At 39.8% G+C, this 27,853-nt stretch overlaps 1 protein-coding gene across 2 annotated transcripts in view; it reads left to right on the top strand.

The window, feature by feature from the left end:
- The first annotated feature begins 10 nt into the window (after positions 1-10).
- The window catches only part of AGPAT5 (1-acylglycerol-3-phosphate O-acyltransferase 5), a 68,625-nt gene continuing 40,782 nt past the window's right edge, over positions 11-27,853 (top strand). For both annotated transcript variants that reach the window (XM_008067076.2, XM_008067077.2), the window contains exons 1-4: positions 11-273; positions 17,009-17,078; positions 24,326-24,441; positions 26,434-26,523. In XM_008067076.2, the coding sequence (XP_008065267.1) occupies positions 55-273; positions 17,009-17,078; positions 24,326-24,441; positions 26,434-26,523 (495 nt within the window). In that variant the 5' untranslated portion in view covers positions 11-54. The remainder of the gene's footprint in view (positions 274-17,008; positions 17,079-24,325; positions 24,442-26,433; positions 26,524-27,853) is intronic.

Genomic DNA, 27,853 nt, shown 5'->3' with positions numbered 1-27,853 from the left:
CGGGGCGGCCGGGCGGGGAGCGCAGGCTGGGCCCGCGGCCGCCGAGCCGGGAAGATGCTGCTGTCCCTGGTGCTCCACACGTACTCCATGCGCTACCTGCTGCCCGGGGTCGTGCTCCTGGGCTCCGCGCCCACCTACGTGCTGCTCTGGGGGGCCCTGCGGCTGCTCTCCGCCCTCCTGCCCGCCCGCTTCTACCAGGCGCTGGACGACCGGCTCTACTGCGTCTACCAGAACATGGTGCTCTTCTTCTTCGAGAACTACACCGGGGTCCAGGTGAGGCACGGCCCGTCCTCAGCGCCCCGCCGTCCCGCCGTCCCGCCGAGCCGCTCCCCCCCTCCCACTCCCCGCGGGGCTTGGGGTCGCGCCGGCCCGCCTGCCGGGTCCAGCCTCGGGAGCACGTGCCGTCCTCCGGGCACCCTCGGCCGGAGAGCTTCACGTGCTCGCTGCGCTCTGGCCGGATGCTTCCCGGCAGGTCTCCTAGAAAGCCGCGGGGACGTGGGTCCGAGGCCGCCGGTGGGCTCATCCGCCTGCCGTCCCCGCCCCTCGCCCCCCGCCCCCGGCGGGTGTGTCCCCCTGTACGTCCCGATGCCTAGCGAAGCAGGCGCGGGGGCACGTTTTAAGGAGGGCAGGCCCTTGACCGTTTTGGCGTTTGGTCCAAGAAGGTGGGCAAGCCGGAGCAGACAGGCTGCGGCTGCGCTCAGAAGTGCGCTTTTGAAATGACCTTCCCTTAGCCGGGCGCGGTGGCTCACGCCTGTCATCCCAGCACCTTGGGAGGCCGAGGCGAGAGGATCGCCCGGGTCCAGGGGTGCGACACCACCCTGGGCAACATGGCGAGACCTCGCCTCTCCAGTAAGTCAAAAAATGAGCCAGGCGTGGTGGCGCGCGCCCGTGGTTCCAGCCGCTTGGAAGTCTGAGGCGGAAGGATCGCCGTAGCCCACCGGTCGAGGCTGCAGTGGCCGGGAGCGTGCCACTGCACGCCGGCCTGGGCGACAGAGTGAGACTCCGACTCAAACTCAAAATAAATAAGTAAATAAAAATAAGTGAGCAAAATGACCTTCTTTTGGAACAGATAGATTGATGCTACTCTTTGGACAAGAAGTACAGCTCTGGGTTGTCTTCTTCCCCCGTGAAAACTGGGCGAGGAAATGAATACATTTGTTACAGTGGAAGCCTTACTGTAGACACAGTTCTTGCCAACTTTAACCAGGCCTCAGTGTGTGGGTGATCGTTTGTCTGATTGCTTTCTGTTACTCTTTCTCTGTAGAGGTTGGATTTGTAGATTAAACTTGGAAGACGATAAAAGTAGAAGTCCCTCTTAACATTAGTTGTTTAGAGTCTCATGGAAAATAACAGTTGTGAATTTTTCTTTTATTTCTCAGTTTGAAAGAAGAGTTTTATTTTTGGTTATGTCTATTGTCCAGTTAGTCCTCTTTTAATTTTCTCGGAGTGGGGTGAGGAGGATGGGACTGTGCCTTGTTATCTTTTTGCCTTTCTAGTTTTCTTTCCACCAGGAGCAACCGTTTTCACCCTGGGTCAGCCGGCTACTATATTAGTTTGCAATTGCACTGCTGTAATCCCTGATGACTCTGGGTTTGCCCCAGTTGGAGGTTGATTTTGGGGGGAAGGGAACTAGGAGGGGCCAGGGCTTCCATTTAAACCAGTAGCTGTAACTGTCTCCTAGAAAAGAAGAAGATTGCTGTTCCAGGTCATGGTTTTCTGGTAATTTTAAAATGGGCCTCATTTAAAATTTTCCGTAATTCAGGTTAATGTTTTCCTTTTATGCTGCTATTACTTCACCAAGTTTGTCTACGTGTATGGTTTTATCATGTTCAAGTATATACTTTCGCCTCCTATGACAACTGGCCTGGTCTGGGATACAAGCTCAGTACATAAAATCAGTACACAAAACCTCTTAGAAAAATAATCTACCTGTGGTGGGTTATTTTATTTTTGTTCAGAGAGTATGGTATGTTCCACACAATATAATTTGGAATATATTGTTGAAGTACTTTTTTGTTTGGCAAATTCTTATTTTTTAAAAATGATTGTAAAACTTCACAGTATTTCTGAAGCCACACACAGTACTTTACCTTATAGATTGATGACGACACATCTCCAATTTACTTGCTTCTCAGCAAGTGGTTTTTAAAACACTTAACCTAGTGACTCTTCATGCTCTATTGTTGCAATAAAAGATCTGGGATCCAGTGATTATCTTCAGACATTTGTGAAAGGATGTCTGAGGGCCCTTAAGTATAATTCAAAATTTTATTTAGTGTGCGTTCCTTGATGCAATTTGTTAGGAGTCCTAGAACCAATTGCCCACTGATCATCAAGTGCAGATTATGAACATTTAATAAAACTGTAGAGTCAAGAGTTTCTTGTTTTCCTGCATTATTATTTTTTGTTAAGGAGTTATTTGTTGTTTAGCAACAGAAAGCAGGGTATTTTCTTATTTTTTTACTTTTATGTAGTTTTAGAGGTAGGGCAAGTTTCATTATGTTGCCCAGTCTGGTCTCTTAACTTCTGGCCTCAAACTTCCTGCCTTACTTAGCCTTTCTTTCTTTCTTTCTTTCTTTTTTTTAAGAAAGTAGGATTTATTGAGGGGACAGAAAAACTTCCAGAGTGGGAGGGGACTTGAGGGGGTTGCCCCTGCCTCAGCCTTTCAAGACACTGGGGCCACTGGGCTTAGAGGCATAAGACACTGCACCCAGCATGAGAGAGCATTTGAATGTGTTAGGGACTTTTTCTGGAATCTGAGTTTTTCTGTGTATGCAGGGCTACCTTCCAATATTTTTGATAGGTTCTTTGAAGATTAAATCAATAGAAGAATAAATAACTATCTTCAAATATAAATCTCAAAGGAAACAAATTTATAGGGACATTCTCTCACCTTATTTTTTACCCATTATTTTTCATCATTGATGTTGTCATTGAGATGTTTTGATTAAAATTTTAGCTTGTCTTTTTTGTTTTGCTAGGTTACTTTTTTTTCTTTACTTGAATTTTTTATCAGCTTCTCTTTTTTTTTTTTTGAGTCGTAGTCTCTGTCACTCAGGCTATAGTGCAGTGGCATGCTCACGGCCACCACAGCCTCGATCTGCTGGGCTCAGGAGATCCTTCCACCTCAGCCTTCCAAGAGCTGGAGCTACAGGCATGTGACACCATGCCCAGCTAATTTTTTGATTTATTGTAGAGGTGTGGTCTCACCATGTTGCCCTGGCTGATCTTAAACCTGTGGGCTCAGGAAGTCCTCTCACTTCTGCCTCCCAGAGTGCTGGGATTATAGGCCACCACCTCTGTGGTGTATCAGCTTTTCATTTGCAAGGCTAGATGATTCTCTTGTTCTGTATTAAATACTGACACATTTCTGAAGGGACTTTCAGTAATTTAAGAAGATAGAAAGTTTTAAAGAAAAGTAAGTTCATTAAATTATAAACATTGAAAAAAGCATTTTTAAGTTAGAATTTTAGAAAATGACGTTTTAATGCCTTTTAACAAAAGGTTTAAAGAAGAAATGGTCATAGTAGTTCTCACAGAATATTTTCCTTTGCCTAGAGCTTTTAAGCTGAGGAGAAGTAGGTCCAGTTTGTGGTCTGTGCTTGGCAGATGAACCTGCTTCCAGCAAGTTTACTTGGATGTTCCATTGGATTCTAGTTAGATACCTATTTTTCCCTATTTTCACTACTTTATTTTCATATGTATCTCTGAGATGGAAGGAAGTTTCAGTCAGTGTTGCTAAAATTATTCTTTACAACTTGTTTATCTTTTTAGGTGCTTCTAGAATCATTAGTATTGAAACTCAACTGGCTACTTTCTTTACTATTTATTCCTTTAGCATGGAGAGAATTTTATAAGTTTTGTGTATTTCATTTGATTTGAATCACTGAGAGTCAACATGAATCTCTGTTTTGAGAGGCTTTGATTCAAATAACTGTGGCTGCCAAAGGAGATCACCTCAAACTTCCTGGCTTAAAGTAACCGAAAACTCATTTTCTCATGGTCCCTGCGGCCCAGAATACTGAAGTCAGGGTGTAGGCTCCATTACCTCACTCTGGAGACTCTAGGGAAGAATCTGTTCTTTGTCTCTTTCGGCTTCCGATGCTGTTGGCATTCTTTGACTTGGGGCCACCTCTGCCGGTTTTTGCCTTGGAGACCTTGCCCCTCCTCTTCTGTCTCTTTCAAATCTCCTCCTCTTCTCTTATGAGGACACTTGTCATTGGGTTTAGATCCACCTGGATAATCCAGGATGATCTCCTCCTCTCAAGATTCTTAATTTAATTACATCAACAAAGACTTTTTTTCCCAAATAAGAGAACTTCACAGGTTCCAGGGTTTAGGATTGGGTCATGTTTTCGGGGGGCTGCCATCCATCCCACCACTATAAATGAACTTGATGTTTCTGCCTATTTAATTATTTGGTGTTATTTCTTAATTTAACTTGCCCTGTTTCTTTTAGTATTTTAGTCTTTGTTTTCTTTAACATGCTGAAATAAAGGGAACCTGTTTTCTATGTTAAGTTACTTTTAAACTAGTTTACCATAATCAGTTTTATATTTACAAATTTACCTTCACATATTCCTTAAAATAGAGCATTTTTAGTTTTCTTATTTTCAGAAGCAATCTACATTCTGTGTAATAACGAATTTCTTGTTCATATTTTGGTGTTCTTTTAATTCTTACCTGAAGTTACCATCTTGTGATCGTATACCAATTAAAAAAACAACGAAAGAACTGAGAATCTTATAAATTAGAGGCAGTGTAACTTCCTACCTCGGCTTTATTATATATAATGTGGGGAATACATTGGCATTGATATGGTTTACCACCAAAAAGCCTAGTAGGATAGGAAATAACTTGAATTGGTGCTTAGAGACACAGAATATGAGGTCTTGTGTATATCCTTGAGCTGGAGTTTAAGGAAAACTTGTGGAAGGCTGAAAAGAAAGTAGGAGTACTGGCAGAGAGAGTGGTTAGGAATCAGGAAAAAGGAGTGAGGGCATCGTAAATTCTGTCATCTCTATTTGAGGTGAAACTGGTTTTATCCTAATTTCTGCCTAGAGTCTATCCTAGGATCCTAGATATATCCTAAATGTCGAGATAGCTGCGTAAACAATAACTGTAATAGTTATGATGTTTTGTGAAGCTGATGAAAGTTAAAGAATTTTTCAAATGTCAGAATTATTTTCTTTCAGTTTCTTTTTAATTTCTCTTTCCTCGTTTCAGTGAAATACAGTAAAAACCGATCACTGATATTTAGAGACCAAAGATTATCAACACCTAATAAATATTTTAGTCACCAATTTATTCTTGCTTAAATCAGTAACACTTGCAATTTACTTTAAAATGTATTTTGCATTAATGGCTCTGACTACTAATCCTCTCTTCCTCAAACGCTAACATAGCAATATGTGAAATTCTTAGTGTATATAAAATAAACTTAGCTTTTCAACTGACATACTTTAAGTGTAAAATCCTTTGAACAACAGTGAAAACAAGATAAAGAATTTAAGATTTTGACTTTTCTATAATGTGCTCAGCTAGAATACTATTAACTTCTCTAATGTTCATGCTTTTTTTTTTTTTGAGTTGGGGTCTCACTCTGTTGCCCAGACTGGAGTGCAGTGGCCCACGCTCATGGCTACCACCGCCTCGACCTGCTGGGCTCAGGGATCCTTCTGCCTCAGCCTTCCAAGTAGCTGGAACTACAGGCACACGCTACCATGCCCGGCTAATTTTTTTAGAGATGAGGTCTCACCAAGTTGCCCAGGCTGGTCTCGACCCTGTGGACTCAGGCAATCCTCTCACTTCAGCCTCCCAAAGTGCTGGGATTATAGACGTGAGCCACTGCGCCCACCCCTAAATAATATTCTGAGTCTTGCTGTAAAAACAGCTAAGTTGTTAGAGTGAAACGTGTTTATTTAGAATCAGAGAAAGGACCTTACAAGTCAGTCGGTCCCCATTTATCACTTGTCTGAATTCTTTCAACATTTCTGCCAAAATGTTGTCTAGAGTCAGTCAGTCTTCTTTAATTCTGTAGTCCTAAAGAGAATATGAATTGTAATTTGTATCCTTAATATTATCTTGCTTATTTATCATTCATATGAAGACTTTAAATGATAGATCTTAAATTACTTCGTTCAGGTTAGTTGAGAGAAATGAGACTGGGCAGGTTTTGTCGTGCCTCTGCATTTACTTGTTTAAGCAGAATAATAAAAATTTTTGCTGATAGCAGTTAAACATTTCCCAATCAAATACTGTTCCAGTTTAACACAATTCAAGCCTGGCTATGGAACTGGTTAACTTACTTGACTTATGAGAAAAATCCTGAAGAAATTAGAACTTTATTTTTGCCCTTCTTATAAATATAAACCTCTGTGAATAAACCAGTTATTTTAGATTGCATTTGTGTATAGTCAAATAGCACTAGCATTGTGTATTGCATTGGCATTTTATATAGTTTAATAACATTAGTCTTATTTTTCTTTTTTAAATCACAGATTTAATTTTCTATTTTACGGATTTATTTCAGAGATTTTATTTTTCTATTTTAAATCACAGATGCAATAAAACATTCAAACACTGCCAAAATATTTTGAGAAAGTTAACGTTTCCCCTACTCCTAAACTACATACACCTTTCCCAGGTATGTAACAGTTTGGTGTGTAACTTTAGATTTCTTCCAAGAGCTTTCAAGTAAATGTTTTAACTATGGGAAGATTCCTCCATTAAATTAGCTTCTTGGGTGGGCTTTATAGTTCAGTGGCACTGAATACACCCTTCTGCCTACAGGGACACCTATGTGCTGTTATCATGGCAAGTAAAGAAAACATGGCTCTGTGTCTACATAGTTTATGTTCCCTCTTTTGTAAATTTGTCTAATTTTGTGGAGCTGAGCAAACTAAGAGTTGATGCTTCTTAAATGGAACTAGAAGTTAATTTCTCCTTTACTATGTGAGATCTCGCTTTACTATGTTTTCTTTTTTTTTTTTTTTTTTTGAGTTAGCAGAATTTATTGAGAGAACAGAAAATCTCCCACAGTGGAAAGGGGACCCGAGGGGGTTGCCTATTATGGTTTCTTAAATAGAGGTTGATTGTGGAGTTCCAGCCTCCGCTGAGCAGGGCCTGAGGTAGGGGGGCGGGGAATAAGAAAGAAAGAGACAGAGACACATCGGGATTGGGAGGACTCTCTCCCAGGTATGAAGGCGTGAGAGAGAGCACGTTTGTTTTCACCGCATGTCTCTTATATCGGGCAAGGGAGGGCAAAACCATGCAAGCAAGATATATGTTCATCTTAAGATATATGCTTATCTTAACATCTATGCTAAGTTAAAAGCAAGGCAGTCCCTTATGACAGACGGCCTCCCGGCTAGGTATGACACCACTCAGCTACCCATGGAACAGCAACCAAAGGTCAGGGGAGACAAAGGAAATATAGGTTTGGTTCCTTGAACACCAGCCAAGAAACATAAGGACCTTGTCAGCTTGTGCTCTGGTTTCCTTCCGTTGATATTGATAGAGAAGCCAGTATCAGGTAATGACTTTTCAGTAAGGAGTCTCTAAAACCTAGTATTCATCCATCCATCCATCCATCCAATACTTCCGTGTGCACGTTGTGTGGTTACTGAGGAATGCAATAAAGAAAACAGTGGACAGTGAGCCTGCTGTTATGGAGTTCAGATTCTAGTGGGAGAAGATAAACAACAAGAACATTAAAATATACTGCATTATGTGAAGTTGTTTAGCTGAGTGAGTGGAGGATAGGTGTTTGGAGAAGCTTCCCTGAGCAAGTGACATTTGTGGAGAGCTCTGGAAAAGGGCATACTTGGAAGATGAAGTAGTAATCGAAGTGAGAGAGAAGACAGTCTGGATGATGAAAAGAGTGGAAGTTCAGATTGAAAAGATCCAATTTAGAGGTAACTGATAGGGTTTTGTGATTGGGCATGGGGAAAAAGAAGAGGGCAGGGTTAGTAACAAACTCGTTGCATTTAGTGAGTGCTGCTTGTGCGGGTATTGTTCTACCATGTAAATCAGTTAACCCTGACAAGGTGCCGCCCTTTTGCAGTTTAGGAAATGAAAACATGGGCAGTTCACATTTGTAGTAGCCAAGCCAGGATTTAGTTCAAGACAGTTTATCTTTAAACTGAAGATGCTTTGTCTGGTGGTGTGGTTATATTGGTTGTAATGAGATCCTTGCTTTCAAGGTATTGATGGTAGGAAAAACATGATAACATGGACAGCTGCAATATATGATAATACTGAACTTGAGTGTTGTGTTTATTAGCTTTGTAGTCAGAGATAAAGTGACTCTTTAATGCTTTGCTTGAGTTATGCAAGGCCAGTATATCAGTTGTTATGAACTACTTTGAATCTTTACTTTGAACATGAATAAGTAGCATGAACTGTTTAGGGAAAAGAGGTTTTCAGTTGATAGCAGAATAAATATGAAGACTTTGGAGCATGGCATTCAAGGCTGTCTAAACTCTTCGCTGGCCAACATTTTTATTCTTTGGTTTCCCTCTACTCTAGCTGCTCTTTCCTCCAGTCCTTCTCCTCCCATTACCACATATTCTAAACAGGGTACTTTTGGACTGTTCTTTTCTGTAATTCCATCCCCAGCCCCAGCTCTTCCCCATCTGTCGTGATCTCACCCCATCTCAGTCTCAGGAACACACTTTTATGTAGATTGACATATACAATGTTAAGATAACATTAATGTTTTTACGGTATGTATCATCCCTCTGTGAGCTTGTAAGCTCTTGAAGATGGCAACAAAGGGAGGAAGGATGACTTGACTTTTGCCTTTTCACTATAGTAGCAGTGTACTCTACAGGGAATACTAGTCTATGTTTCTGTAGAAATGTTGGTGAATCTCACTTATAAGGGGTGGGGGATTCTTGAATGGCCTTACTAGTTGATAAGTTTTTTTCTAACAGAGTCTACACGTCTAGCAAGTCTAATTCATTGTTTCCCTTAAACAGATAAAGGAGGAAGAAACATGAACTTCACCCTTGAATAAGACAGAATGAGTAAAGTCAGAGAAGTTATAAAAGAGGGAATTCTAGAACAGCCAGCAATACAGAGAAACCTTTGTTTACTTGTCAATAAAAGCTTGTACTTTTTGCAATTTTTGAACCAATGTAATTCTCCAAGGTTTATTTTGTTTCCAGTTTCTCTGTAGGGACTAGCAATGAAAACTCCAAACTAGAAAGAAAGTGCTGCTTGGGTATTTTAGAGTATTGCATGTGTGCTTATGTGTAAGTAATATTAGGGAGACAGCTTTACTGTGCTCTCTATGGGGTAAGAAATCCAGGAGCAGAAAGAAATGAGGATAATATCTGGAAAAGAGGTCTTACTAGGTTCAAACCGCATATCATGTGATAACCACATGCTGGGTGCTAACATTTTAGATTGACAGAATATGTAGTCTCTACCCTCAGATAACATGTCATTTAGCAGTGCAGAAAGCTGATAGTTGAAAAAAAGTTTTTGAATGTATAGTGAGACAGGTCCCAAGATACATAAATGAACATAGAGCTGAGGAAGTAAAAGAGTCATGCAGCTGAGTGCCAGTGGTGAACTGGGTGGAAGCTGTTGCATATATAAGCAGTTCTTCATGGGTAAGTTGGATGTAGTATGGCCAGTACCAGCTCTTTGCATTTACATATTGCTTTGCTCCTACTTTTAGTTTATATTTTTGCAGGACTTTTTTTTTTTTTGAATAGATGTCTTACTCTGTCACCCAGGCTGGAGTGCAGTGGTATATTCACGGCCATCACAGCCTCAACCTGCTAGGCTCAGGTGATCCTCCCGCCTCAGCCTTCCAAGTAGCTGGAACTGGCCGGGCGCAGTGGCTCAAGCCTGTAATCACAGCACTTTGGGAGGCCAAGGTGAATGGAATGGATTGCCTGAGCCCGCGGGTTCGGTCCAGCCCAGGCAACTTGGTGAGACCTCATCTCTACACTAAATCAAAAAATTAACTGAGTGTGGTAGCACATGCCTGTAGTTCCGGCAACTTGGAAGGCTGAGGTGGAATGATTGCTGGAGCCCAGCGGGTTGATGCTGGATTGGCCGCGAGCATGCCATAGCACTCCAGCCTGGGCGACAGAGTGGAACTCCAACTAAACAAAACAAAAGCCAAGTAGCTGGAACTACTACAGGTGTGTGTGCTACCATGCTTGGCTGATTTTTTGATTTATTGTGGAGACACGGTCTCGCCAAGTTGCCCAGGCTGGTCTCGAACCCGTGGGCTCAGGCAATCTACTTGCCTCACCTCTCAAAGTGCTGAGATTTACAGGCGTGAGCCACCGTACTTGGAGACTACAACCAGTCAGAGAACTTGCCAGGTTACCTCTCAGGTTGTTTTTTCATTCCTTATCAGCCTTAAAATTTTGAAAAAGAAATTGCAAAACTACATTAGCAACATATAGGCTTACCTCCTGCAGAAGCAGAATTTAATTACCTAAACATAGCATATACCTTATCACTCAGTGGAATGGAATTCCACTGTGCAAGGGATCAAAGTAATAATGAAATTACGATTGGAGTGATGTCAGGAGGAATTCTGATTTATAAGAACAGGATATGAATTAATACCTTTCCGTGGTTAGAGATTGTAAAAATTTCTTTTAAATGCAAACAGTTTTTTATTCAACTTAGAAAAAGAATTGCATGAATCTAGAGAAATATGCACATCTAATACAGTGAATTAGAGTGCATGAAAAAATTTGTGGAAAGCATGTGTAGAGCATCATACATTCTTTCATTTGGACAGTCCACTTTACCTCAAAAGGACTTTTTTGCACATTATTTTGCATTAAATTCAAAATTCTGGTACTCTGGGAGAACTAAAGTCCAAACAGTTCAGTATAGGAAAGAAAAGACAAATAAAGACAAGGTATTTGCAGGTCCTCAACTAAGTCCATAGCATGGAAATTAATGAATTGGAAAGCAGTAAGTGAAGATTTAGTATCTGATGACAGGTTAGAAGCACCAAACCTTCCTTCACGATCTCCCCCTGGAACTCCTCCTAACCACTGAAATTCTGTATTTACATAAGAGGGAACCCAATTAGGACCATCTTCAGTTGGTCATTGGGTAGACCATGTAGTCCACACTTCCCCAAGCGAAGCATTTGTGAATTAGAGATCTCTACCATTAACACAAATTAATAGCATCTGGAATCATCACTATCAAAAGAGACCCCTGAAGATGGGCATCCTTCAGCTTTATCATCCAGTCTTTTATACCCAGATACTTCTAAAAGTTAGAACCAAATTTAATTTTCACTTTCCTCAACAAAATCTAAAAAATCATGTTAATGAAACATTCGATGTTCTGTCATCCCTGAAAAACCTATTACTAATGGTGGTATCCTACGTGATAATCTTGTTCTGATCAGATTGATAATTGGTGAAAATTGAGCATTTGGAGTCAGTGCAAAAGCAGGATAGGATTATAAGGCACCTGTGATTGTGTCCCGAGTGGCATGAGGAAAACTTGCTGACTTCTGTGTCCCTCAGCTGATTGAAGGAAACCAAGTTGTACTGATCAGTGATCAAGACATCGTAGAACATACCCATGACCTGATTGTCCTGTTCAGAAAAGCTAGCTGTGAGAGATATTCTGAGGAACTTATGCTTCTAGTTCACCTAATGTTGTGTTTGCTGTAGTGGAAGAAAAGCTAGAAAATGAGCCAGACTTCCAGTACATTCCTGAGAAAGCTCCTCTAGGCAGTGTCTATCAGGATGACCATTCCGTGGGAATTGATGGTCCCACTGAGGGGCTTATCACTGGAACAGTCCTGACACAGTTTGATCAACTTTATAGGTAAACAATGTCTTTTGCTAAATTACCTCAGAACATTTCTGAAAACATATAGAGATAGTTTGCCTTATGATGCTACATGGGTCATTATCTTATTTATTTATTTATTTATTTTAAAGATATGGGTTACAATTCAGGGTTAAGTATACAAATGTTGATTATGCAGGTACCCTTACATGGGTCATTTTAAAAAGTAATAAAGACCATATCAGTGCTGTCTATACATCCATCCATTCATCTATCTATGTATATATGTGTACATATACACAGACACACACACATATGTATATGGAAATTCCTTCTTCCAGCATTATAAATCAGTACATTGCTTGTCAGGGACCATTACCACACACTTAGATTTTTGGCAGTTGTCTTAGGAACAAGGCTCCTCCGTGATCGTAATATTCACTATATAAGATGAAAGTGGCAGAGATAATGTTACCAGTATTGGTCAGAACGCATAGGAAGTTCATCCTATGGATGCTACCAAGTCATCTGCCACTCAGAAGAAGGAGACTGCCTGTGTCTTCAGGAAGATGATATTATTTTGCCAAGAGAGAAACGAGAGCTGACAACTCACACAGATTCAGCACATAGCCTGGCCTCACTATGGAATCCCTGATAATTCAAATCTATATTTTGTTTGTCATGCACTAAATAAGAGGGCCAACAAGGAAAAGCCAGTTGTTCACTGCGCCACTAGAATTGAGAAAACCAGTGTTCTTATTACTGTGGAAACAGCTGTGTGTCTCATTGAATGCAGTTCATCCACTAGACATTGTAAGAACAATGAGAGAGCAAGAGCCATGATGATCCAGATGTCTAGTCATTACAGATTAGTTGTGAAGCTATTTTGAAAATGGATGAAGAAGGTTTGTTAAATCCCTAATATCATCAAATGAGTAAGAAAAAAAATGAAAAAGCTTTATGATCTGTTATGTTTCATTTAAATATTACATGATCATTGTTTTTCTGTTCTGATTATTAGACAAATAGCTATGTTTGCTATTTTGATCTTATTTCAGAAGGGCATTATAATCTTTTTTTTTTTCCCAACACATTGATTGACTTTTTTTTGAGTTGGAATCTCACTGTCACCCAGGCTGGAGTGCAGTGGCATACTCATGGCCACCCCAGCGTCGACCTACTGGGCTCCAGCGATCTTCTGCCTCAGACTTCCAAGTTGCCAGAACTATAGGCATGCGCCACACCCGACTAATTTTTTTGATTTATTGTAGAGATGAGGTCTCGCCAAGTTACCAGGGCTAGTCTCGAACCCACGGGCTCAGGCAATCATTTTGAGTTGGAGTCTCACTCTGTCACCCAGGCTGGAGTGCAGTGGCACGCTTATGGCCACTGCAGCCTCTACCTGCTGGGCTCAGGTGATTCTTCTGCCTCAACTTTCCAAGTGGCTATAACCACAAGCATGCACCACCATGCCCAGCTAATTTTTTTGACTTATTATAGAGACAAGGTCTCAGTTGCTCAGGCTGGTTTTGAACCCCTGAGCTCAGGCAGTCCTCTCACCTCGGCCCCCCAAAGTGCTGGGATCACAGGTGTGAGCCGCTGTGCCCGGCAGCATAATCTTACTATTCAATGAAATGTTTCAAACTGGGCAAGAAAAGACTATAGTTTTATATGTTTTACAATTTCTTCAACATAAAAATATATTTAAAAGTTCACTTCAAATGATTATAAATATGGAGGATGCCAAAAAAATGTACACACATTTTAAGAAAGGAAAAAGCTGTATTAAAATTGTAATATTCAATATATACTGATAACAAAAGATCAATACAGTCACATTTGACTTCTCCCATTACAAAAGGTCCTCAAAGTAGTTACCATTAGCATCCAGACACTTCTGGTTATGGTGAACTAAAAGTAATACATAGATGACAACATTTAAAATACACTTTTTTGGCACCCCAGTATAAAATGTAAATTGCATATGCAGTCTTACTCAAATCAAAGTTCTTTATAGTTGCATTTCTGTGAAATACTTTTTGTTGGGAAGGTAGACTAAACAGCCATTTCTCTTATCAGTTAATCACTTGACACAGTGTTGAATAAAAAAATTTCACTATTTTGGATGATAATAATAACAGCTTAGCATTATTTGGTTGGCCACTATGTTCTAAACCTTGTGTGAAGTAGGTTGCATAGTATCATTTATTTCACTACAACTCTATGAGGAATACTCATTTTACAGGTAAAGAAATAAATGTGGAGAAGTTTGGTGCTTTTGCCTATGTTCTCATTGTAAGGTGATGTACTAGTATTCAAATTGAAGTCTTAGTTCATGTCCAGTACTTTGAAGCTTCTGCTTTTAGTGACTATTATGATACATTGTAGGAGAGAAAAAACTTTTCTTGTGCTCTCTTAGAGTGGCTAGGGTTTGAGAATTAAGAGACAGATTAACAAGAGAAAAGGCAAACAAATTGTATTGATGTTAATATTTTTACCTGCTTGGGATCCTTGGAAAAGAAATGAAAACCCAAAGAAGAGTTTTTTTTGTTTTTTATTTTTTTGAGTTGGAGTTTCAACTCTGTCACCCAGGCTGGAATGTAGTGACACACCTGCTGAGCTCAGGCGATCCTTCTACCTCAGCCTTGCAAGTAGCTGGAACTACAGGCATGCACCACTACGCTGTTTTTTATTTTTTAAAGAGATAAGGGTCTCACCATGTTGCCCAGGCTGGAATCTAAATCCTGGGTTCAAGTGGACCTCTTTCAGCCTCCAGAGTATCTGGGACCACAAGCATGCACCACCCTGTCCAGCTAAAGAAGCAATTTATGTGATTTTATTAACAAAGGACCATACATTGTGAAGAATGACTAATCAAAGGAAAAGAGAGTTTCAGCTCCTAGGGGTGGTAGTTTGTGGGAAGCTGACCAGGAAATGTCGGTAAGAGTTGTTTAGCAAGGTTTGTTATGCAGATTTACATTAGCAGTTTCTGGTCTTCTGGAGAGGGACATGGAGCATTTTGACAAATGGAAATTCCTGTCACCCTTTATAGGAAATTTATGTCCTGCCTTTAGACAGATAGCAGGAGGGCAGAAAGCTCTTCCTGTGTCTGTTATTTTTTAATTGCTTTCAGCTAAAAATAATCCTTATCCCAAAGTGGCATATTTTGGGGTGGCATATTCTGACCCTTTCAGCAGCATCGTCTATATTTAAGGACAGTGAAATTTTTTTTTTTTGAGTCAGCGTCTCACTCTGTCGCCCAATCTGGAGTGCAGTGGCACGCTTATGGCCACCGCAGCCTCAACCTGTTTGGCTCAGGTGATCCTTCTACCTCAGCCTTCCAAGTAACTGGAACGACAGGTGCGCGCCACCATGCCCAGCTCATTTTTTGATTTATTGTAGAGACAAGGTCTCTCCAAGTTGCCCTGTCTGGTCTCGAACCCCTGGACTCAGGCAATCCTCTCGCCTTGGCCTCTCAAAGTGCTGGGATTACAGACCTGAGCCACTGTGCTGGCCTGCAAATCTTTTAAATCAGCATGCGCGTCATGGTGGTCTTCACACAATTTTGGCTCTTTGGTAAGAGAATGAGGATTGCTTATGAGCTAGGATCTCACTTTTAATCTTGAACAGATCAGCCTACTGGTTTTAATTATTTATGCCATCGATGGACTTTATGAATAAAAAGAATCATCAGGCAAATACTTAAGCCCCTTACATACATAGCACTGTGTGGTTTTTAAGGAAGGTAATAGAAACCTCAGTTTGAGTCCCTGGCCTCCAGAACTTTATATCATCTAGTTGTATTTGTCTGCAAAGTTGTTGGGTTAATGTCCATTTCTTTCTTCCGTTTTTAACATAGAAAGCATTGAGTGTGCGCAGTGGCTCACACCTGTAATCCCAGCACTTTGGGAGGCTGAGGTGAGAGGATTCCCTTAGCCCGCGGGTTTGAGACCAGCCTGGACAACTTGGCAAGACCTCATCTCTACAATAAACAAAAAAAAGTCAGCTGGGCATGGTGACATGTGCCTGTAATTCTAGCTACTTGGAAGGCTGAGGTGGAAGGATCGCTCGAACCCAGCAAGTTGAGGCTGTGGTGGCCAGGAGCGTGCCACTACTCTTCAGCTTGGGTGACAGAGTGAGACTCCAACTCAAAAAAAAAAGATATAAAACATACATTTGAAAGTTCATTTCAAATGATTATAAATATAGAGTGTAAACTGTAGTACTGTGACCAAAAACTAATAATCCCTGTGTACAAGATAACTTTAAAAGTTGTAGTTAGTTAATAATCTTTGTGTAATCCACAGTGAAAAGATACAGAAACAAAATGCCCAGGAAGAAAAAAATACCACCATTAGCAGTCATTTCCTCTTTATAAGGAGATGATGTCTTTAAAAGTGTACTCCCAGTTTCTTTAAAACACTTATTGTGTGATAGGTAGATGTACAAAACAGCAGAAAGCCTAAATAGGTACTGTGGGCATCTGTGTACCTGCCCCCTGGTAAGACGTGAAGTGGAACTGGTTGTCCTGAAGCTCCTGTGCCTCGCCCCTTGTCAGCTCCTCTCTGTGTCAGAGACTTACAGAATTAAGAGACTTCTTTCTTTCTGGCGCAGGACTTCCATTCTGGCTCCTTGCTCCAGTTCACCAACTCCCTTGCCAGCACATGGCCTGTGTAGGCCAGCAGGCCTCTAATGTTACCTTTCATTCAGTCTTACTTTCCTGAACATTTTCCCTTCATCTCATCTGCTGAAATTACACCTAAGGATCCTTTTTCTGCTTTGCATTTATGGTTATTTAAAATAAAAGATGTCATGTGTTTTTATATTATTTGCTTTCTGTCTCATTATAGTTACTGTGTACATGTCATCTGTCTCTTCCACTAGATTGTAGGCTCTTTGAAGAAAGATTTATCTTATGAACAGAGTTTTATGTATTGTTAGCAATCAATAAGTGCTGTCTGTATTCTTCTCATGAGGATATTGATTATCCTGTTCTACTTTATGACCATTACCTGTCTTATACTTTGGTATAAACTGAGCTATTTATGTATAGTCTCTGAGACACTTAAGGATGATCTAATTTTTGTTAATAATGAGTGGAAATAGTCACAACATCGTGTGTCTGTCAGTTTGTTCACATTGTTGTATTTTGTATATTACAGTAGTACATGTTTTCAAATGTCAATGTAATGTTTCTTTTTGTTTTATCTTTTAGATATTGCTATATGGAGATTTGCCAAAAAATAAAGAAAATATAATATATTTAGCAAATCATCAAAGCACAGGTTTGTATTTTATCTGCATGAATCTTAGGTTTTTCTACAGATGGCACATGGGCATTCAAAATAGTATTCCTATATATTTAAATGAAGTAGTTTTAAAAAAAGACATGAATTTTCTATGTAGATATTATACCTGTTCTTGTATTTTTGTGATTTTACTTTTTGGAAAGTGAGAAATGTGAAAGCTGTGAATTTTCCTGAACTTACCTTCTGCCTCTGATGGGTCTAAATAAGCAATTTTTTCACTTTCTTCCCCTCCTCCCTTTCTTTGAGTAGCCCTTTAAATAGTCTACTTATTCTTCATTTTGTAAGTTATATTTCTCAAAGTGGAATTGGTGGTTGAGAGTGTATGTGCATTTTACATTTTTTTATTGTTAAACTGCAGATAACATATCAGTATGTGAGAACTTATTTTCTAAACACACTGTTAATTTCTAATGTCTGCAGTTCCTTTTGCTTCTTCAAATGAGTTTGGTTTAATTCTAGCATACTGTTCCTCCATCAGAGAAATCACAGAGCCTGGTCACCAAAATTGCAGGATATACTATAGGTTAAGGTTCTTTTTTTAAAATTTCTTATTTTTAAGTAATTATAGAGTCACAAGAATTTGCAGAAATAGTACATTGAGTCCCATGACCCCTTCACCAACATTTCTTCCAGGGTGACATGTTAATCTTAGTTGTAGTGCAGTATCAATTAGGAAATCGACATTGGCTGAGGTACTTTTTGAAAAAACATTATTTTATTTTTAAAAGTGTGGGGCACAAATGAGGGTTAGGTATATACGTGGTCATCATACAGTTAAAGTGTGGGTACCCTTATTGATGTTATGTCCCCCAGCAGTATTCCACTACTGCCAGTCCCTTTCTTATAGTATTTTGATAAATGTTCAGGATCCACTTATGAGTGAGTACATGTGAAATGTATTCCACTACTGCAGTATTCCACTACTGCCAGTCCCTTTCTTATAGTATTATGATAAATGTTCAGGATCCACTTATGAGTGAGTACATGTGATACTCAGATCTTTGTTTCTGTGATAAATCACTGAGTATTATAGATTCTAATTCCATCCAGGTTGCTGCAAATTTCATAATTTTGTTTTTCTTTATGACTGCATAATATTTCGTCATGTAAATATACAACATTTTCTTCATCCAGTCCGCTTTTGATGGGCAGCACGGTTGGTTTCATGTTTTTGCTATTCTGAATAATGCTACAGTAAACATGTGTGTGCAGGTGTCTTTTTATAGAGTGATTTGAGGTTCTCTAGGTATATTCCCAGAAAGGGGGGGGGGTACTTTTTAATTCTCCAAATAATTCAGTCCAAAAAAAAAAAAAATCCCACTTCATATTTTTTCAAACCTATAGATACTTTTGCTAAATTCCATTTTTATTACTTTTAAAAATATGAGGTGTGGCACAGTGTCTCACACCTGTAAACCCAGCACTTTGGGAGGCAGAGGTGAGAGGATTGCTTGAGCCCAGGGATTTGAGACTAGCCTGTGCAAGTTGGCGAGACCTTATCTCTACAATAAATCCAAAAGTTACGTAGCTGGGCATGGTGGTGCATGCTTGTCATTCCAGCTCCTTGGAAGGCTGAGGTGGAAGGCTCACCGGAGCCCAGCAGATTGAGGTTGTGGTGGTCATGATTGTGCCACTGCACTTCGTCCTGGGCAACAGGGTGAGACTTTGATTAAACAACAACAACAACAACAACAAAAATACCTAGAAGTTCAAAGCTAAAAACAACTTTATCAGTGATGATACTCTTAGTGAAAAATCACTTATGCCCATGACTTTTCTTTATGTCAGTGATTTTTTTCAGATTTTGTTGCTTTTATTGCTACCTATACCATAGGTGAGGTCTAGAAAGTAAAAGAAGTTGAAATGCAATTTTCTCAGTTTAGTGTATTAATAATTACATTCAGATTATAGGGTGAGAGTTGAAGCTATAAGGGGCTAATAGGAATTCCATTATATCTGTATATTTCTCTTGGCTTTATTACTTGACTGACTCAGGCTATTTCCTAATTACATTTGACTTTAGGCAAAAATAGCAAAACAGCAAGCCAAGTCAGTGTCTGCTTATAACTCTGGCCCATCCAGGCATGTTGCCCTTTTTACTGCTAACATGGTTTTCTGTTTTTCCTGTCCTGCCTGCTGATGGAGTATTTCTACCAGGGTTCAAATTGCTAAATTAAAAGATCTGTGGGCTCAGGGCAGGGACTGGCTCATGGTGGCTTATCTTCCCCAGATTTCTTTTATATTGACTCACTGGTTAATTTCATGTAGAGTTGTCTTTCTGATTTACAGACTTGTCCTAAAATTCCCTGTTTAGTTTCCCTGCCAACTTTCCTTTTTTTCAGGTTTCAGTGTGATCACTTCTCTATTAAGAGAGCTGTGGTCCTAGCACTGACATGTGCAATAAGTACTCTCTGAACATTCCTGAAGGTGGTGGTAGTAGAAATAATGAAAAATAACAACTACTGCTGTTACTTGTATGCTTATTATGTGTTGGTCTTTACATATATTCATTCAGATGGAGGACTTTTGGGAAAACATTTTTGAAAACAGTGTATTAAAAACAACTCTTATACTTGTATTTGGGAGTAGAAGATATTATCTTCATAGTCAGTTCACACTGACATGGAAAAGTTTCATTTCACAGTTTAGAGAATCACTTCCCTTTCTCATCACTCTGCCTCTAAGTACCTCCCACATTCTAGCACTGCTCTAGCACTGCTCTAGCACCGGGTCCTGATACCAGTAGGATTTGAGATGGATTTGAATAGGATTTGAGAGGGATTCTTTTTGAATGCCTTTTAAAAATTTATAACTTTGGAAAACACTGGGAGAGTGATTTTAAATTACTTTAGAATTGCAGGCTTTAGTCAGCCTATGATGGAGCCTTTTCCCAGAAAAATGTACATATAAAGACTTATGTATAGTTTGGGGCTCCAGAGGCCCCCAAAGCCTAGCGGTAGACCTGGTTCACTGGCCTGTTGTGTTTGGGTGCCCTTTAAAAACTCTTGTGATGTTCAGTTACAGCAGAGTATCTGCAGATGTAATTAGCAGAAAGAACATTTCAAGGACTGCTGTTCTGCTTAGACTTTCTAGTTCGCCCTCTGCTAGGCCTGCCAGAATAAATGAGTTTCCTGGCTTGACATTCAAAAGAATTGACATTTAAATTAGTCTCTCTCCTTTGTTTTCTTCTGACGTATCCCTGTTGTCTGTACACTCTTAGTCTGTTAACCAATTTGTCTCCAGTCAGCAAGGGTATAGTGGCTATTATTCCTTCCCTTCATCCTTCTCTGGCTGTCTGCTTTGGCACTATTGACCTTTATAATCTCATGAAGTGTTCCCTTTTCTCGGTTTAGATGTCAGTTTTCTTGACTAATAGCTTGTATGGTAAGGTAGAGTGTCGTAAAAAGGCATGGGCTTTGGAGTCAGAGAAACCCTGATGTCACGGGCACATTACTTAACCTCTCAGTGCCTTCCTAATTGGTAAGATGTGAGTAATATCTACTGATCAGAGTTTTAGGCAGTTTACATAAGCTGTCTCATAATGTTGGTAGAACACCTGGCTCACAGTGGCATTTAACATCATGGTGATATAATCATAGCTGACCATTAGCGTGGGCCGGGATCCAAAGTGAGGAAGAACTGCATGTGCAGTGTCTCTTTAGACTACACATGATGTCTCAACCATAATCCAGTGTCACCTGTCTGAAATCTAGCTGAGAATAAACCACAAAAGCAAAAGAGATAATTCAGCAGAAGTATTGATGGCACAGAGCTTGTGTTACTTCTTGAGCCTTGTACCTGCTCAGTCAAGCTGTGACTGCTTGAGTTACTTCTTAAATGCTTCCACTAAAATATTCAAGTTTAAGGACATAGATCAGGGCAGTTTATTAGGAACATGATGCGTTTTGGAAATCTTACACTTTCTCTTAAAAGTTCTTGGAAGGTGTATCTGAGGCCATAATATAACTGTGTTTGTTTTAAACTATAAATATTTCTTTTTATTCTCCCAAACTTTAAATAGGAACTTTAGCAGGGAAAGATGCTAAATCTGATTTTTACCTTTGTATCTGAAGTAGGTTTCTGTAGAACTACACAGAATTAGTTCTCAGAATATATTCAGTTGATCTACTTTTGCGCTAGGTACAGTTATAATGAGCTTGATTATATGGTTTCCAAAACATGATTTGAAAAAAATGTGATTTGAAAGAAATGTGTTTATCAGTTATTTATTTGATCTACATTAGAAAATACTAGGGAGAAGTCTTCAATACGAGGTCACATACTTTCGGGAAAAGTGATCATTGACAGTAGTATAGGCATCTCAGACTGGCGAATATGGCTGACAAGGTCATACGTGCAGGGGCAGATCCTTGCAGGCAGCATGCAGCTGACAGGGAGCCATAGCCAAACTTGCATGCGCAATAATTGTCAGTCTCAAGTTGGCAGGGAAAAGTTAACTTGCCTGAATAGCAAGCCTGGATTAAAAAGAAACATATAACAATAGAATATTTTTCTAGGTCAATATGTAGTGTTTAAATGGTTAGCTCTGTAATATCTCTTTAAATGGATGCTCTGTCTAGTGTGGTGCGTTGTCTAAAGGATTTCATATGCTGAGAGCTAATCCTGTAATTTGTGGAAAACTGGCCCCTTTGGGTAAAAATTTATTGTAATTTCTTTAAATCTTCAGCTTTTATTTCCTACAGATTTTTTTGACACCCCCCCATTCACTCCATTTATTCTCATTTTTGTGACCTGAACATGTGGGTGATGCCAGGACTATATTCTTTTCACAGATTCTTAAAACAGTTTTCAAGTATCCCATCCTTGAGTCCATCTGCAGATTAACTAGGAAAGTCTCCCTCACATTTCATTTTTATATTTTCTTATCAAGAAATAGGGCAGCTTGTAACCATTTACTTTCATATCTGTTTCTCTGCTTCTCGAGACCTTTGTCATTTGTCCTCTTCACTTTATTTTCTCCTTGGACCATCACCTGTTTCCCATCCTCCGCACCCAGTTCGCTGCTTCTTGTTTCTTTGCTTTGGCAAGGTCCGCTCTCATTCAGGGTTTCTTCTGTTTGAAAGTTCCACTAAAAACTTACTTTTAGGAAGTTTTTTGTTGCTCTTGTTATCACTTCACTCATCCCTTCTTAGCCTTGTCTTTGCAACCTTTTGTTTATAACATCTGTTGTGAGTGGCACAAGGTCATAGATAGCCAGGTCCACGCACATTTGTATCATTCCATAATGCCAGACGTTTACTGATGCTATTTCAAACATAAGAACCACGAGCTACATGGAGTTCTCAAGGAGGCACTTCTCCTTAGGACCACCCGCTCCCTCTGTCGTCAGAGCCATGGGCACACAGGCTCACACCACTCCACATGTCAGTATTACAAACCAGGCATAGTAGTATATTAATCAATATGTAAATGTACAGATTAAACATTCCACTTAAACACAGTAACATTTAACATCAAGAGAAAAGGGATAGGAAAAGGGTTAATAAACCAGTCCACGGAGAGCAGTATGAACAAAAAGAATGTCCTGGGCTGCTGGGCTGGGCTGTTGTTTTTGTTTGTTTGTTTGTTTGTTTTTGGGTGTTGGGATCTCTCTTGTTGCCTAGACTGGAGTACAATGGCATGACCATAGCCTCAACCTCCTGGACTCAGGTGATCTTCCACCTCCACTTCCCAAGTAGCTGGGATTACAGGCACGTCATGCCCTGCTAATTTTCTGATTTTTACTGTGTTGCCTAAGATTGTCTTGAACTCCTGAGCTCAAGCAATCCTGTCCTGGCCTCCCAAAGTGTGGGGTTTACAGGCATGAGCCACCATGGCTGGCCTTGGGTGGTTCTTAAACTGTCTTGCAAGGAAGAGTCTTGGTGTGGGCAGAACCTTTGGAGGCAGATGTTAGGTGCTTATCACAGTGTCAGCAATATGGTGTCTGTTCAGACGGCCTTTTCGAGCTGTTGGAGTCTTGCTCTTTTTATGGCCACAGAGTTCTCTGGTGAGGACTGATAGCGGAAGAATATGCTTGGTTATATCCTTATCTGGTTGGATGTAGTCTGTATTGATTAGGTAAAACATCTGATCCCTGCTAGCATGATGCCTTTTTTTTTTTTTTCATTGTCTGACAGGTAATGTGCCAATGTCATAGCAAGGTTTGAGGGTGGTACATCTCACACATGCGTATGAACACCTAGTCATCATGCTTATGAACTACAGAAGGGTTGGCAAGATGCCTTTTACAATGAAAGATAGAGTCTTCTAACATGGAATTAATTATATCAAGGACACTCTATGCAATGTCTATATAATTACAGTTTTTAGCAGCCTGGGACCAGGTTCCTTGGTTATGTAAGAAACTCATATGTCTACATCTACCTAGCACAGTTGAAAGGCATGTTAGACTTTTGCTTGAATGCTATCATAGCCTAGAACTACGTCCTAAAAACTCGTTAGTAAAGTGTACTTGCCTTTGCTGAACACATATATATGGGGTGTGTGTGTGTGTGTGTGTGTGTATGTGTGTATGTATATATACACTCACACATATACACAGAATATCTTTATATTTTCCTATTTTTATTAAAATGAAGACATTTTTATATTTTTCTTTTTTTAAAAATTTTGAGTAGGAGTCTCACTCTGTCACCCTGGCTGGAGTGCAGTGGCATGCTTATGGCCACTGCAGCCTTGACTTGCTGGGCTCAGGCAATCCTTCCACCTCAGTCTTCCAAGTAATTGGAACCATGGGCGTGCGCCAACACGACCAGCTAATTTTTTGATTTATTGTGGAGACGAGGTCTCACCATGTTGCCCAGGCTGGTCCTGAACCCGTGGGTTCAGGCAATCCTCCCGCCTCAGCCTCCCAAAGTGCTGGGATTGCAGACATGAGCCACTATGCCCAGCTATCACCTATATGTTTTCTAGACTTTAGGAATTAGAAAAACTCATTGTATTCCACGTATATACTGCTGTTGGATTGTGTAGGTGTTTTGTGATTTGTGTTTTATCCTTGAAATAAAAAGCCTTTCAAGTAATACAAGAAAAAAAGGCTCGGAAAACACAGAATTCATATTTTAAAATATCTGGGATTGATTTAAAGTAATTTTAAACATTGTAATCACTTGACAGTCACTGTGAAGAGACATTCTCTTATTCTATGAAGGGAACACTCTCTTCGACAGTCATATGTGCACTCACTGGGTCTGTCTTTGCAGTTGACTGGATTGTTGCTGACATGTTGGCTGTCAGGCAGAATGCACTTGGACATGTGCGCTATGTGCTGAAAGATCAGCTAAAATGGCTTCCATTGTATGGGTGTTATTTTTCTCAGGTAACTTGTTTCCATACTTTTCTCTTTATATATGTGTGTAGTTTATAAAAATTTTATATTTAGTATTATAAGATTTAGTATTTACTTAATTCAAATGCATGATTTAAAAACTATGTCTAATAGTTTATTCTAAGTTGAACTAATTTTGTTTGGTATTTTGAATGGTGTGAATTTGTATACATTTCTGATTATCTATGTATAGGTATCCCTCAGTATCTGTGGGGTTTTGGATTCAGGGACCCCTCTGGTTACCAAAATCCATGGATTCTCAAGTCCCTTATATAAAATGGACTTGTTATAACCTATGCATTACATTTTTTTTTTCTAGAGACAGGGTCTTACTTTGTCACTGAGGCTGGAGTTCAGTGGCACAATCTTGACTCACTGCAGCCTCAAACTCCTGGACTCAAGTGATCCTCCTGCCTTAGCTTCCCAAGTAGCTGGGACAACAGGCGCATCTACCTCACCCAGCTAATTTTTCATTTTTTTTTTTTTTTTTTGTTGTGATGGAGGTCTTGCTATGTTACCTAGGCTGGTCTTGGACTTTTGGCTTCAACAAGTTCTTCCACCTTGGCTTTACAAGGTGCTGGAACTACAGGTGTGAACCACTGTGCCTGGCCCTACGCACTATTTAAATCATCTAGACTACTTATTATACTTAACATAATGTAAATAACATGCACATACTTACTATATTGTATTGTTTCTTTATTTGTATTATTTTTATTGCTATATTGTTATTTTTTCAAGTATTTTTGATACAGAGGGCCAACTGTAGTTAAATGAAAGAGCAAGAATGCAAATATATAAAAGTCAAACAAATAGGAAACTTAAAGTCATGGAATTCAAGAGCCAACTACCTTAAGAAACTAATGGTAAAAATAGTGATCTGTGTAACAGGGAAAAAGTGATAAGCTGGATATATAAAGTGCTTAGCATGAGGAAACTTATTTCTCCAGTTTTGCAGGCCTGAAGTCCAAAATCAAGGTGTTGGCAGGGCTGGTTTCTCCCAAGGCCCCTCTCCTTGGTTTGCAGACAGTAGCCATCTCCCTGTGTCCTAATGTGGTCTTTTCCGGTGCATGTGTATTCTTGGCATCTCTTCTTTTTAGAAGGACACCAGTCACACTGGATCAGGACCCCACCCTTACGACCTTCTTTTAGCTTTAATTACCACCTTAAAGTCCCTCTCTCCAAATACATTCACAGTGGGAGTTAGGGCTTCCAGTATGCTGATGGGGGGTGGTGGAGGTAATTCTGTCCATAAGGGTGCCAAAGAGCACCAGGCTTGGTGGCTCAAGCCTGTAATCCCAGCACTTTGGGAGGCAGAGGCGAGAGGATTGCCTGAGCTCAGGGGTTCAAGACCAGTCTAAGCAACATGGCAAGACTCTGTCTCTATAATAAAAAAACTAGTCAGCCATGATGGCACATGCCTGTGGTTCCAGCTAATTGGAGACTGAGGTGGAAGGACCACCTGAGCCTAGTAGGCTGAAGCTGCGGTGGCCGTGAGCGTGTTATTACACTCCAGCCTGGTGACAGAGTAAGACTCCGACTCAAAAAACAGAGTGCCACAGAAATATTTATTATTGGGTTGATTTCATTAAGTCCCTAAAGATTGTATTGACATTTTAAGTTATTTTTTAGTGATTTTGTAATAAGTGAGTAGAAAAACTGAGAGTTAAGCTCCATCTGATTGATCAAGTTTTTTATTTTAAAAAATATTTTTTAAGAAATAAAGCATTTTTATTTTAACTCAACTAAATGTTGATATATTTTCCAGTATAATATAGCATGCAGTTTTATTTGAAGTGTGTTAAAAGGAGAATTTTCAACTAAGTGTTCTTTAGAAGCCAATTTTTGAATGGATTAAGTATAGTTTAAATTCTGAAATGTAGTTTTATTCTTACTTTTGGAAGTACAGTTGCTGTTGTGATAACCAGCCATTGGTTATTTTAAGAGTAAATTCTTCTTTCTCCGCACTTATTTATGTGGCAGCATGGAGGCATCTATGTGAAGCGAAGTGCCAGATTTAATGAGAAAGAGATGAGGAGCAAGCTGCAGAGCTACGTCAGCGCGGCGACTCCAGTAAGATGGCGCCTAGGCTGTTGTTTTTATTCACACTCGTTGTTTAAGGGTTATATTAAGGCATAAGATCTGCTTGGAACTGTATTATCCCATGTGCGATTAATAACTCAGTTTTGCTGAGGTATCAAAACCCTCTGACTATAGGTAAGCAGGGTTTTTGGGTCGTCAGGATGGTGTCTTTTAGGGACTGTAAGTAGAAAATAGAACCAACTGTACTTGTAACCCAATCTTGAAGCGATTTCTTTTTATTTTAAATATTTTAATTTTATTATAGAGATGTGGTGTACAAATCAGGATTAGCCAGACACACAAGTAAGCTGCATGCAGGTGAGGTTTAGGCCTCCAAATGGTCCTCACTTCCACTGGTTTAGGACCAGATATCCTTTTGTGTTGAAACATCCCTTCTTCCTCCCGGCATTGTCCAGCGACTGCCAATCCCTCCCTTGTGCTAATGTGATGAATGTTCAGGTCTCAGATATTCAGTTCTTTCTTTCTGTTATAGATCACTCAATATGATGGTCTCCAATTCCATCCAATTTGCTATGAAATCCATGATTTTGTTCTCTATGGCTACATAATACTCTATCTTATATATGTACCACATTTTTAAAAATCCAGTCCACTTTTAATAGGCAGTAGGGTTGGTTCCATATTTTTGCTGTTGTGAATAACACAGCCATAAACATGCCTGTGCAGATGTCTTTTCAATAGAACAATTTATGTTCCTCCAAGTATATTCCCAGGAGAGGTATTGCTGGATCATATGGAAGGTCAATTTTTAGTTCTTTTGGGAATCGCCACACTGCTTTCTATAGAGGTTGAACTAGCCTGTACTTCTACCAACAGTGTAGAAGTGTTCGCTTTTCTCCACACCCTTGCCAGCATGTGTTGTTTTTTGATTTGTTAATAATGATGGCCATCCTTACTGGAATTAGTCAGCTTTGATTTGCATTTCTCTGATGATTAGTGATAGGGTTGTTTGTTTTTTTCCTTGCAATTTGTTTGCCTAGATTCCTTGTAGATCCTGCATGTTAGGCCTTTGTCAGATACATAATTAGCAAATTTCGTTTCCCATTCTGTGGGTTGTCTCCCCACTCTCTTGATGGTTTCTTTTGCTGTGCAAAAGATGTTCAGTTTGATGAGGTCCCTCTTGTCTATGTAAGCTTTTATGGCACTCGCTTTTGGGAATTTGATCATTTATTGGTTGCCTCCTCCAATGGGCATGAGTGTTTTCTAAGTTTTCTTCTAGGATTCTTATAGTTTGAGGTTTTACGTTTAGGTCTTTGATCCATTTAGAGCTGATTTTTTTTTTTTTTTTTTGAGTTGGAGT

Source organism: Carlito syrichta, unplaced genomic scaffold, assembly GCF_000164805.1.
Source record: "Carlito syrichta isolate Samal-C Ts95f unplaced genomic scaffold, Tarsius_syrichta-2.0.1 Scaffold309283, whole genome shotgun sequence".
In the NCBI taxonomy this organism is placed as follows: domain Eukaryota; kingdom Metazoa; phylum Chordata; class Mammalia; order Primates; family Tarsiidae; genus Carlito; species Carlito syrichta.
This window is presented reverse-complemented; position numbering and strand designations above follow the sequence as displayed.